This window comes from Eleutherodactylus coqui, chromosome 12, assembly GCF_035609145.1.
Source record: "Eleutherodactylus coqui strain aEleCoq1 chromosome 12, aEleCoq1.hap1, whole genome shotgun sequence".
NCBI lineage: Eukaryota > Metazoa > Chordata > Amphibia > Anura > Eleutherodactylidae > Eleutherodactylus > Eleutherodactylus coqui.
The window spans coordinates 36070211-36083942 of record NC_089848.1 but is presented as its reverse complement, the minus strand read 5'-3'; the positions used below and the strand labels follow the sequence as shown (position 1 = coordinate 36083942).

General features: G+C 47.5%; 1 protein-coding gene across 3 annotated transcripts in view; it reads left to right on the top strand.

Annotated features, from left to right (window-relative positions):
* TRIO (trio Rho guanine nucleotide exchange factor) overlaps positions 1–13732 on the top strand; it is a 259897-nt gene that overhangs the window by 69174 nt on the left and 176991 nt on the right. For all 3 annotated transcript variants that reach the window (XM_066585716.1, XM_066585718.1, XM_066585717.1), the window contains exon 9: positions 4387–4617. In XM_066585716.1, coding sequence (XP_066441813.1) covers positions 4387–4617 — 231 coding nt within the window. The remainder of the gene's footprint in view (positions 1–4386; positions 4618–13732) is intronic.

The window sequence follows — 13732 nt, the reverse complement described above, 5'->3', positions numbered from 1 at the left end:
TAGCCCTCCAATACTGTCTTCTGTGGTACCCCACTAGTTAGCCCTCCAATACTGTCTTTTGTGGTACCCCACTAGTTGGCCCTCCAATACGGTCTTTTGTGGTACCCCACTAGTTGGCCCTCCAATACGGTCTTTTGTGGTACCCCACTAGTTGGCCCTCCAATACGGTCTTTTGTGGTACCCCACTAGTTGGCCCTCCAATACGGTCTTTTGTGGTACCCCACTAGTTGGCCCTCCAATACGGTCTTCTGTGGTACCCCACTAGTTGGCCCTCCAATACGGTCTTCTGTGGTACCCCACTAGTTGGCCCTCCAATACGGTCTTCTGTGGTACCCCACTAGTTGGCCCTCCAATACGGTCTTCTGTGGTACCCCACTAGTTGGCCCTCCAATACGGTCTTCTGTGGTACCCCACTAGTTGGCCCTCCAATACGGTCTTCTGTGGTACCCCACTAGTTAATCCTCCAATACTGTCTCCTGTGGTACCCCACTAGTAAGGGCTGTTAACCCTGTCTGCCTTTTCCTTTCCTGAGTACACAATGCTCAATGAGTGCTGTGTATTGAAAGTGAAAGCAGAAGTGTCCCCAGGGGACTAATGTCCCCACAGGGAGTGTTCTCCCCTGTAACTGGGGCTCCTATGGCTGCGGCTCCTATGGATGCCCCAGCTACAGTGGGAAAGTGTCAGATACAACACCCCCCCCCCCTCCCCCCAGAAACCTGTGAATGTCCCCCAGAGGTCTTGTATGAAGTCATGGGGGACATAGATAGTAAAAAGAATAGTTACATAAATTACAGAATAAAACAACAATATATACATGAGAGAAAATAACCCAAAGCCGACACCAACCAAAACCGTCACTGTGTGCGCCCTGTATTCCAAAACCATACATATTATATATCAAAATGTCCAAAACAAAATGAGGAACCCGGTCCCATACTTTATTTTGGCGTAAATATACAAATTTAAAAAAAAACTTAATGTTAATTTGTTTTTTGTTTTTTTAGCTTTTTACCCCCAATGAAACTGAAAAACGGGGAAAAAGTGAGAAACATATTAAAAAAATATAGTGCTGTGTGTCACGAAAACAAAGGAAGCAAGAATAATTTTCGTAGCTAAAGGAAATAAAATCAGGCAGTAAAACCACCACACGGGTAAAATCCCAAAAAAGTGTCTGATCCTTAAGGTACAAAACAGCCTGGTTCTTAAGGGGTTAACTTTTTTGTAATTTCTTTAAACAGGAAGATTAAGGTTTTCATTACTGTGTGTATGTGTACACAACGCCCAAAATATGGTCACAGGTCAGCATGTCAACACCGTCCCGGAGTGTACAGCAGGGGCAGGAGCTCTGTTTGGTATACCGCACACGTTGCTCCAGTACTGTGGTGTTTACTGGATTTAGATGCCCTGCTTCAATTACCAATGCATTGCCTGCCGTTTCCTGGCTAAATCTAGGAGTCCACCAGCGCCTTCCATGGTCCTCAATCAGCAAAACGGCTGTATGAAGCAGCTGGTGTTGTGTATGGCGTGTGTATGTCTATGACAGCTGGCGTTGTGTATGGCGGGGCGGTGAATGGCAGAGGCGGTCCTTTTTTTTTTTTTTAATCTATTAAAAAAAAAAAAAAACTTTATTGATTGAAGGTTAACGTCTTACTCCACGGAGAGGGTATGCCGTGCTTCAACGTTGCGTATTTTTTTAACTGGATGCTGCACATAATACATATCTATCTAAGGGGAACACCTCAGCAAGACCAGGCACTTTGACTCTCCACTATCCTAGTACTCTATACTTACTGTCATACTCCGCAGTACATTCTCAAAGGACCGAGGCATAGCAACATCGCGGTCTTGGGCTTCGGAGGTGCCAGAGTACATCACCAATTTAGGTATCTCATATCATTGCAACATTGCTGTTTCATGTATACCATCATCTGTCCATAATGCTGCTGCTCCCCGAAGTGCAATGTCATCACCTCATTTATATACTACACCATGTTTTACACATTACATACGAGGGTCGTACTGAAAGTAATGCCTATGGTGGTCCTCACTACTTTATTAACCGATGTAGGTCGTGCACATTGTGCCTGGAGTCGATGCGACTCTTCCTCGATACAAATTTGCAACTCAATAAAGTCTCCGTTAAAAGCGAGGCATTTGCACAATCGTTGAACCCAACTCGCGAATCTTAGTCAGGTGTGCACTGTCGCCTCCACTTCTTCACAGCCACTTTTACCTTGTCTGTGTCATCAAATCGTTGTACCCAAAGACTGTCTTTCATTGGACCGAACAGGTAGAAGTCTGAGAGCACCAGATCCAGGCTGTGTGGTGGATGGGGGACCACGGACCAGTCCAATTTACCGATCACCTGATTTGATGCCAAAGAGGTGTGCGGTCGGGCATTGTTATGGTGAATGTGGATCTCTTTCAGATTCTTGTTCGGGCTCTTCTAATGACTTCTCCAAGTTCTGGAGTGTTTCGATGTACCACTCGCTGTTGATATTGCGGCCTCGTTTTAGAAAATCAAGGAGAATGACGTCCTTGTCATCTTAAAAACCAATCACCATGACCTTCTGTGCTGATCGCTGGCTCTTGAACTTCTTAGGCCTTGGAGAAGAGGTGTGCCGCCATTGCATGCACTGATTCTTCGTTTCCCGCTCCTATAGATACGTCCACGTTTCATCCCATGTCAGCAGATCAGAAAAAAACTGTCTTCATTAGCTTTCGAACACATCAAGTAGATCAAAGCAGACTTCCACCCTTCTTTCCTTTAAATCGGGTGTCAGCTGCTGAGGTACGCACTTCTCACACACCTTCCGATACCTCAAGCGGTCCAAAATCTTCTGTATGATATTGTGACCACAGCTCAGTTGTTTAACAAGCTCATGGATTGTGACACGTCTGTCCACGTGAATCAGCCTCACAACCCGCTGACTATTTGTGTCAGTGGTCACAGTTTATGGCCTCCCGCTGTGTGGTTTGTCTCCAAGGCTGGTTTTCCCTTCTGTAAACTTGATCCACCTGTGAACATTCCTCTGGTCAATGGTGTCATCTCATTCTGTAGCTTTGTGTCGATGTCGGACAGCCCTCCTTCATCAAGAACTCAATGGCAGCATGTGGCTTCTGCTTGGAATCCATTCACCACCTGCAAGGAAGAAAAAGATTCTGAAACCACCCATACAGAGGAAGTCACTCTGACTACAGGTGCATTGTGACCAGTCTACATCAATAGAGAAGCTTTGGCCACATTTCTATTACTTTCAGTACAGCCCACACATTAACAATGAATGTCAAGCTCTGGTAATAAAGCTTCCCAATGGACTGCTGGCGACACACCGGTGGAGGCGATGCGCACTGCTGGCGACACACCGGTGGAGGCGATGCGCACTGCTGGCGACACACCGGTGGAGGCGATGCGCACTGCTGGCGACACACCGCTGGAGGCGATGCGCACTGCTGGCGACACACCGCTGGAGGCGATGCGCACTGCTGGCGACACACCGCTGGAGGCGATGCGCACTGCTGGCGACACACCGCTGGAGGCGATGCGCACTGCTGGCGACACACCGCTGGAGGCGATGCGCACTGCTGGCGACACACCAGTGTAGCTACCCGTGGAGATGGGCAGGTGTAGCCCAGTTTAGTTCCCGCGCTAGCAAGGTCACCACCAGAACCATCAAGGGGCTGAACCTCTACACCTCAGCGCTGCAAAGTGCTTTGTATTTGCCCCCTTCCCTGTGGTTAATCTCTGGCAGGAGAGTGGGGGATTCTCACCGGCGCCTCTGTCTGCTTCCCTAGCCATGTCTCTCTGGGCAGCGAAGGAGAGCAGCAGCACTTACAAGCGCCTCCTCCTTCTAGCCCTGGCCAGGTCTATCTGAGCGACCTGACCGTTCCACTTAGTAAGAGGGAGCGTGGTAGTACTACACCGTTACAAGTACACCCCAGAGCACAAATCACTGGCTCTATTGGATCACGATCTCTACTATAGTAGACCAGAAATACAGATGGGAACATCTCCAGACCGCATGCAAGGAATCTGTGTGGTCCATCATATATCTGGGGCACTTGGAGTATACTAGAAGAAAAATTAAGTTCTAGCTCTTCAAAAGCAGGGATGAAAATAAAATTTTGAGAAATTGCTCTTCATTAAAGGGTTAACAATGTTCGTTATGGTACTATTCCTGTGTATGTGATGGTCTTCATTTCTAAGGTGTACAAAAGACTTAAGGCCACAACCAGCCATGTTACAGGGGAGGAATACGTGTTAAATATTATTTGTGGGAAACCCCTTTCTAAGTCTAAAACCTGTTTTCTAATAGTTTGGAAAATTGAATTGCTACAGAAGCGCTTAAAAAAACAGAAAATGGCAATATGTGTTTTTCTTTTAAGGTTAGTCAAGAAGGAAAATCTCTGCTTGACAAACTTCAACGGCCGCTGACGCCCGGCAGCTCCGATTCCCTGACGGCTTCTGCCAATTATTCCAAGGCCGTTCATCATGTCTTGGATGCCGTCCACGAGGTTTTGCACCATCAACGACAGCTGGAAAATATTTGGCAGCATCGTAAGGTTCGACTACATCAGCGGTTGCAACTCTGTGTTTTTCAGCAAGATGTTCAGCAGGTAACTTATGTTTAATCATTTGTTACTTTTTTGCCAATTATACAAGTAGGTTTCGTCGGTCACTTAAAGATGGCAAATAGGAAACCGTTAACATTTATAGACAAACCAGCAGCCAGTGCAAACATATTATTCCTGATGACCATCATAATATATTGAGCTTTTAACGGACAAGAGGAGCAGCGACCTCCATTCCCATTCGCTTACAGAGATGTGCTCACAGTTCTCAGTAGAAGGTACAAGAACTACAAAAGGGAAGGATCGAAAAAAGGGGGAGGTTAAAAAATAGGTAATGTGGGAGGAGAGGAGGAGGAAGGGGAGAATGAGGCACTGGGTTCAAAATAGTAACCACAGTATTATTGTATCTTGACGCCACAGGAAGCTAGGGATTTGATAGGAGGAACGCCCCTGTCACACCCCTAGCTCCCTATAGGTGCAAGGTCCTTCTACAGTGTGGACACATTTGTGCTGGCCGTGAAGGGTTAACGTGAGGGTTACTGTTCTTCTTAGGCTTACATTATTACATGCCAGCATTTACAGGTAATAATGTAAGCCTAAGAATAACAGTAACCCTCACGTTAACCCTTCACGGCCAGCACAAATGTATCCACACAGTGCAGCGTCTCTACTCAGTGCCGGGTGGCATTTCAGGCATGCGTGCCACCGTTGGTCCCGGCTACCACCTCAGCCCTCCGTCCCCATCTGGCGGCTGTCAGCTCCGTGCCGGCGGCCGCATGTGTGCTCCGTAACGCCTGCTCCCCCGCTAACAGCTGGCAGTCATCTTTGCTTTGGCCTCCCTGATCCCAAGGCTGCGCAGCACTTTAACACTGACTGGGGTTCCGCCTCCTGCCCCTCCAAAGGGAAAGGTACTCGCAGCTCTGGGTGCGCGGCTGCAGCGCCGGCGGCCGCTGTATCCCTTCTCCAAGAATCTTTAGTGCCCTTCCAGGACCTGCTGCCAAATGACCTGTGCAGCCAATCAGCTATAGGGGGCGTCACCCCCCTATCAATCTTGGCTCCACCAGGGATTCCTGGTGGCGTCAAGATACAACAATACCAGTAACCACTGACCTCTAGCAAAGAATGCGTGTCTTAAGTAAGAGTATCAAAAAAATAGGTTTCCAAACTCCATTGAGGATTCAAAGTCAATCCACGGATGCCACACTGACAGACATGTATCAGTTTCTCTGGAGTGTTCTGCACTTAATTCCTCCATATGGCATAAGTGGGACATTTCCTGTTGCCTTTTTAACATTGAGGGAACGTGGGTGGTTACGCCAATGACGCTGGCTGCGTCCAGGCAGAAGTGAACTAATCCCTTCTGTACGCTAATTGATCCAGACAGTATGGAGAAAAGAGCAACCTGGGGATGTGATCCATCTTTTTCTGTCTGACTAGGTTATATGTAGAAAATTCTGTCTTAGAAAGGCCTAAACAAGTCGCAACTCCACCAAATGTGTCATGGTGCCTCTTTCAGATCCATAGCGCCAACACACCTCGGGGACTAATGAGAAAATAGTATGAAGGACAGTTGGATATGCGTACTACCTGGTCAAAAAGTTGTCATTTTTTTCTGAGCAGCACATGCCACGGATTTATGTGTAAAGATAAACTCCTTTTGCCAGTCGTTATGCGAGATTGTGCTGTGCAGCTGCTGCTCCCAAGCCTATTTGAAGCTGGGGTCTATCGTGAAGGTCTCACGAATCAACAAGCCGTATATCAGGGCTACTGGATGCGTTGAAGGGGATTCTTGGGTAAACAGATTCTCAAATGGCGTGAGAGTAGATTCAAAAGCATTTGTTGCCTTGAGTTGTCAGGAAAGAATGTAATTGGTAGAGTTCCTGAAATGACTGTATTGAAGCACCATTAAGGATGTGGTAAACTTTTGGATCCTCTCATGGCTCCCATCTCACGAATTGTTCTCAGGTGTTGCTTGATGGGAAAGCTGGGTTAATAATAGTGATGTACTTACCTGGTCCGTGGCGTCCCGATGGTGTCCGGTGGCACAGCGGTCTTGTCTCACAGCTGCCTTCTGCTGGCAACAGGGCTTTGAATACCCCACCTCCAGCAAAGCAAGCACTGTGATTGGCTAATCGAGCTCTGGCAGCCAATCACAGCCTGCGCTTGATGAGCAAATCACAGCCATTCAGTGATGTCATTCACTAAATGACTGTGATTGGCTCATCGGGCGCCGGCTGTGATTGGCTGCCGATGCTTGATTAGCTAATCACAGTGCTTGCTTTGCTGGAGGCAGGCTATTCAAAGCCCCGTCACCAGCAGAAGGCGGCTGTGAGACGGAGGAGGGCGCCGCGCTGCTGCAGCGCCGCCGGAGACCATCCGGGTCTGTCAGTCATAATAAAAATGCCTGCAAATGTCTCTAAAACATAAATATTTTTGGTCTAACTTAGACTTGCGTTCTGTCATGGCTCTAACTAAGTAAGCCAATGTGGATGGAGAAAGTGTCGGTTTGTGTTAGCGCAATATTTACTAGTTGGTATGTATTCAGGTGGCCAAATTCAAAGAGTTAATGCTCGAGCTCAAAAAAGCTTCCAAACCACACACCGCATTGAATGTGATAGGAAGTTGTCTGATTTATTAATCAGCAGACCTATTTATACAAAGACATGTAAGACAAGGCTAGAAGACGCCCAGAGGGTTTGCTTCTAGATGGCATGCAGCAGCCATGATGGCTGGACCCAGTGGTGCTTCTGCCTGCGATAAGCCAGCGAGGGGAGCACTGGGTATGTCACGGTGCCCACGTTCCAGCTGGAGGAGTTTCCTTTGTTTGTTGCCCTTTGGAACTTGCAGAAGTAGAATAGCTACTCCAGCTGCTATTGTTTCCAATGGAAGTGAAGCAAGTTAGAACACTTTCACTCCTATCCCCTATAATGCACATCCGGCCCTCCTACCCTGACAATAGGTCACCAATAGGTTTTGCCCAGAAAACCCTTTAACCTCCTAACAGCCTATGACTGATATATATGTCATGGATCGCAGAAGGCTATATGAGCTTGCTGCATATCAAGTCTATCAGCTGTTTCTGATAGCTGCAGGGAATGACTGGAGACGGAGCCAACTGATATTTAACTGCTGAAATGCTGACGGCAGCATCTAAGTGAATACTTGTTAAAAAGTTATCCTTCTATCCACAATATGGGCGATAACTTGCTGATCAGTGGGGGGTCTCACCGCTGAGACCCCTGCCAATCTCGAGAACGTAACTCCCATGTCCTGTTCTCCTGTCACTGCAGGGGTTGCTTCTCTCCCAGCAGTGACATCACTCTGAATGGACTGCTGACCAAGCATGTGCGTTCAGCGCTCCATTCATTTCAGTGGGCTGCCGAGATACCAGAGCAGCACTCCACCAGTCAGCAGTTATCCTGCTTTTAGGGAATAACTTCTTATTTTGGTAAAACTGCTTTACGCACTGCCTGTGACAGGGCTTAATAGACAGTTGGTATCCTCACAATGTCCTGCAATACAGAAGTATTGCAGTATTTTGTACAAGCAATTAAATGATCAAACGTTCAAGTTATCTATGGAAACTGAAAAAAGGTTAAATGAAATTTAATAAAACTTAAATATAAAAAAAAAACTTTTTCAAGTTGTCACATAAAAAAATCAAAACAAACTTTTCAGTCAGGGTGGTTGGCACCACGAGTATAAAGGCTCAGGAAACTTGGATCTTTTTAAACTCCGCCAGTTTTATTCCACATCACAGCAAACACTTGTGGTTCATACAATGATTTCAGGTTTCACAACCCACAAGGCCTCCGTCTCTGCCCCCCACCCGGGGTGTCTAGAGGGTTGTCGTCCTCTGTCGGACCATGTGACGGGCCCAGATTGGTCCATGCCGAACCTCAGGCTCCCTGTCCTGATACTGCTGCTACAGCCTCTCCCTCTGGTTGGGAGCCAGCTTCTCCTTAAAGGGGTTGTCCCGCAAAAGCAAGTGAAGTTAAACACTTTTGTATGGCCATATAAATGCACTTTGTAATATACCTCGTGCATTAAATATTGGCCATACAGAAGTTATATACTTACCCCCCGGTGTTGGCGTCCCCGTCTCCATGGCGCCGACTGAAGCCTTCTTCTGCCTCGATTAGACGCGCTTGCGCAGTCTGCCTCTTCTGTCCCGTTGAAGGGGCCGCTCCAGCTGTGCGGCGCGAGCACACAGGCTATTCTGTGTACTGCCCTTCTACAATATATATTGTGACTATCTGGGTGATTGTCCCTCGCTCACGATCGCAGTCTTTTACTCTGAGACAGTTGGCAGTACTCAGAAAACCAAGTCAGGCCAGTTTTCATGAAAGTAAAGAAAGTCTATTTATTTCCAATACAAGACAGGTATCCAGGCTTCATGCTGTTTACTGTCATAGCATACCCGTTATGCACAGTCCGTCGGTAATATTCCATTCAGCGGTTTTCTCAGCATTGAGGGACTCCACAACCCTGAGTGTGGCAGGAACCAAAGCTTTTACCTTCCTTCCCTACCATACAGATGTTCTCTCTCATCAGTTAGCAGAATGATCGCTTTGGCCATTCTGCTAACTACACTATCACAATATACATGCATATAATACACATACATATAAGAAGGCACAGACATGGTGTGATTAATTTGCACTTCAAACAATACCAGATATGGGATTAGAAGAGTCAATACTTAGTCCACTGATGAGGGTGGGAAGGTTTTATAGTCTCTAGATTGGCATTAGGAGGTCACCAGGCCTGTGTGTTATCTCTGACCCAGATTTCTCATATACTCTACCATGAAATATTTATGGCTGTGTTGTGAGCGTCAGAGGATTATGAACTTGTACTCCGAAATTCTTCTTCTATGACTTTGAGATTTGAAGTTGCCTTTTAATATATTAACTTTCATATGTTCTATGCTGTGCCCATGACTAGAACAAAGCTCAGCTGCAGGTAATTCAGTCTTTCCCTCTGTAATTGTGTGGCAATGAGATCTCATCCTGGCTTTGTTTCTGTCCTGTCTCCCAAACATAAAGGCCCCCAACAGGACATTTACTGCAGCGGATCAGATACATAGCATCGGATGGGGAACATGTGAATGTCCCGGGATCTTATAGTCCTGCTGTGTGTTCGGGTTATGTATCCTGTCCGAGGTCCGTACATGTGAGGAGGTCTTACAGCTCCTTACATTACAGGGATCTTATAGTCCTGCGGTGTGTTGGGGATGTGTATCCTGTCCGCGGTCCGTACATGTCAGCAGGTCTTGCAGCTCCTTACATTACAGGATCTTATAGTCCTGCTGTGTGTTAGGGTTATGTATCCTGTCTGCGGTCCGTACATGTCAGCAGGTCTTACAGCTCCTTACATTACAGGGATCTTATAGTCCTGCGGTGTGTTGGGGATGTGTATCCTGTCCGCGGTCCGTACATGGCAGCAGCTCTTACAGCTCCTTACATTACAGGATCTTATAGTCCTGCTGTGTGTTCGGGTTATGTATCCTGTCTGTGGTCCGTACATGTCAGCAGGTCTTGCAGCTCCTTACATTACAGGATCTTATAGTCCTGCTGTGTGTTGGGGTTATGTATCCTGTCCGCGGTCCGTACATGTCAGCAGGTCTTACAGCTCCTTACATTACAGGATCTTATAGTCCTGCTGTGTGTTGGGGATCTGTATCCTGTCTGCGGTCCGTACATGTCAGCAGGTCTTACAGCTCCTTACATTACAGGGATCTTATAGTCCTGCTGTGTGTTGGGGTTATGTATCCTGTCCGCAGTCCGTACATGTCAGCAGGTCTTACAGCTCCTTACATTACAGGGATCTTATAGTCCTGCTGTGTGTTGGGGATCCGTATCCTGTCTGCGGTCCGTACATGTCAGCAGGTCTTACAGCTCCTTACATTACAGGGATCTTATAGTCCTGCTGTGTGTTCGGGTTATGTATCCTGTCTGCGGTCCGTACATGTCAGCAGGTCTTACAGCTCCTTACATTACAGGGATCTTATAGTCCTGCTGTGTGTTGGGGTTATGTATCCTGTCTGCGGTCCGTACATGTCAGCAGGTCTTACAGCTCCTTACATTACAGGGATCTTATAGTCCTGCGGTGTGTTGGGGTTATGTATCCTGTCTGCGGTCCGTACATGTCAGCAGGTCTTACAGTTCCTTACATTACAGGGATCTTATAGTCCTGCTGTGTGTTGGGGTTATGTATCCTGTCTGCGGTCCGTACATGTGAGGAGGTCTTACAGCTCCTTACATTACAGGGATCTTATAGTCCTGCGGTGTGTTGGGGATGTGTATCCTGTCTGCGGTCCGTACATGTCAGCAGGTCTTACAGCTCCTTACATTACAGGGATCTTATAGTCCTGCTGTGTGTTGGGGTTATGTATCCTGTCCGCGGTCCGTACATGTGAGGAGGTCTTACAGCTCCTTACATTACAGGGATCTTATAGTCCTGCGGTGTGTTGGGGATGTGTATCCTGTCTGCGGTCCGTACATGTCAGCAGGTCTTACAGCTCCTTACATTACAGGGATCTTATAGTCCTGCTGTGTGTTGGGGTTATGTATCCTGTCCGCGGTCCGTACATGTCAGCAGGTCTTGCAGCTCCTTACATTACAGGATCTTATAGTCCTGCTGTGTGTTAGGGTTATGTATCCTGTCTGCGGTCCGTACATGTCAGCAGGTCTTACAGCTCCTTACATTACAGGGATCTTATAGTCCTGCGGTGTGTTGGGGATGTGTATCCTGTCCGCGGTCCGTACATGGCAGCAGCTCTTACAGCTCCTTACATTACAGGATCTTATAGTCCTGCTGTGTGTTCGGGTTATGTATCCTGTCTGTGGTCCGTACATGTCAGCAGGTCTTGCAGCTCCTTACATTACAGGATCTTATAGTCCTGCTGTGTGTTGGGGTTATGTATCCTGTCCGCGGTCCGTACATGTCAGCAGGTCTTACAGCTCCTTACATTACAGGATCTTATAGTCCTGCTGTGTGTTGGGGATCTGTATCCTGTCTGCGGTCCGTACATGTCAGCAGGTCTTACAGCTCCTTACATTACAGGGATCTTATAGTCCTGCTGTGTGTTGGGGTTATGTATCCTGTCCGCGGTCCGTACATGTCAGCAGGTCTTACAGCTCCTTACATTACAGGGATCTTATAGTCCTGCTGTGTGTTGGGGATCTGTATCCTGTCTGCAGTCCGTACATGTCAGCAGGTCTTACAGCTCCTTACATTACAGGGATCTTATAGTCCTGCTGTGTGTTGGGGTTATGTATCCTGTCCGCAGTCCGTACATGTCAGCAGGTCTTACAGCTCCTTACATTACAGGGATCTTATAGTCCTGCTGTGTGTTGGGGATCCGTATCCTGTCTGCGGTCCGTACATGTCAGCAGGTCTTACAGCTCCTTACATTACAGGGATCTTATAGTCCTGCGGTGTGTTGGGGTTATGTATCCTGTCTGCGGTCCGTACATGTCAGCAGGTCTTACAGCTCCTTACATTACAGGGATCTTATAGTCCTGCTGTGTGTTGGGGTTATGTATCCTGTCTGCGGTCCGTACATGTGAGGAGGTCTTACAGCTCCTTACATTACAGGGATCTTATAGTCCTGCGGTGTGTTGGGGATGTGTATCCTGTCTGCGGTCCGTACATGTCAGCAGGTCTTACAGCTCCTTACATTACAGGGATCTTATAGTCCTGCTGTGTGTTGGGGATCTGTATCCTGTCTGCGGTCCGTACATGTCAGCAGGTCTTACAGCTCCTTACATTACAGGGATCTTAGTCCTGCTGTGTGTTGGGGTTATGTATCCTGTCCGCAGTCCGTACATGTCAGCAGGTCTTACAGCTCCTTACATTACAGGGATCTTATAGTCCTGCTGTGTGTTGGGGATCTGTATCCTGTCTGCGGTCCGTACATGTCAGCAGGTCTTACAGCTCCTTACATTACAGGGATCTTATAGTCCTGCTGTGTGTTGGGGTTATGTATCCTGTCCGCAGTCCGTACATGTCAGCAGGTCTTACAGCTCCTTACATTACAGGGATCTTATAGTCCTGCGGTGTGTTGGGGATGTGTATCCTGTCCGCGGTCCGTACATGGCAGCAGCTCTTACAGCTCCTTACATTACAGGGATCTTATAGTCCTGCTGTGTGTTCGGGTTATGTATCCTGTCTGTGGTCCGTACATGTCAGCAGGTCTTGCAGCTCCTTACATTACAGGATCTTATAGTCCTGCTGTGTGTTGGGGTTATGTATCCTGTCCGCGGTCCGTACATGTCAGCAGGTCTTACAGCTCCTTACATTACAGGGATCTTATAGTCCTGCTGTGTGTTCGGGTTATGTATCCTGTCTGTGGTCCGTACATGTTAGCAGGTCTTACAGCTCCTTACATTACAGGGATCTTATAGTCCTGCTGTGTGTTGGGGTTATGTATCCTGTCCGCGGTCCGTACATGTCAGCAGGTCTTACAGCTCCTTACATTACAGGGATCTTATAGTCCTGCTGTGTGTTGGGGTTATGTATCCTGTCCGCGGTCCGTACATGTCAGCAGGTCTTACAGCTCCTTACATTACAGGGATCTTATAGTCCTGCTGTGTGTTGGGGTTATGTATCCTGTCTGCGGTCCGTACATGTCAGCAGGTCTTACAGCTCCTTACATTACAGGGATCTTATAGTCCTGCGGTGTGTTGGGGTTATGTATCCTGTCTGCGGTCCGTACATGTCAGCAGGTCTTACAGCTCCTTACATTACAGGGATCTTATAGTCCTGCTGTGTGTTGGGGTTATGTATCCTGTCTGCGGTCCGTACATGTGAGGAGGTCTTACAGCTCCTTACATTACAGGGATCTTATAGTCCTGCTGTGTGTTGGGGATGTGTATCCTGTCTGCGGTCCGTACATGTCAGCAGGTCTTACAGCTCCTTACATTACAGGGATCTTATAGTCCTGCTGTGTGTTGGGGTTATGTATCATGTTCGCGGTCCGTACATGTCAGCAGGTCTTACAGCTCCTTACGTTACAGGGATAAGTTCCTTTTTGTGCGTCAGAGGACAATGCACTCCTGATTATACAGTTCCTCTGATTTGGAGATTGCCTGTAATACAGAAGGGGAGGGTCTGGGAAAAAATACAATTTGTCCACAAAAACGAGCCCTCATAT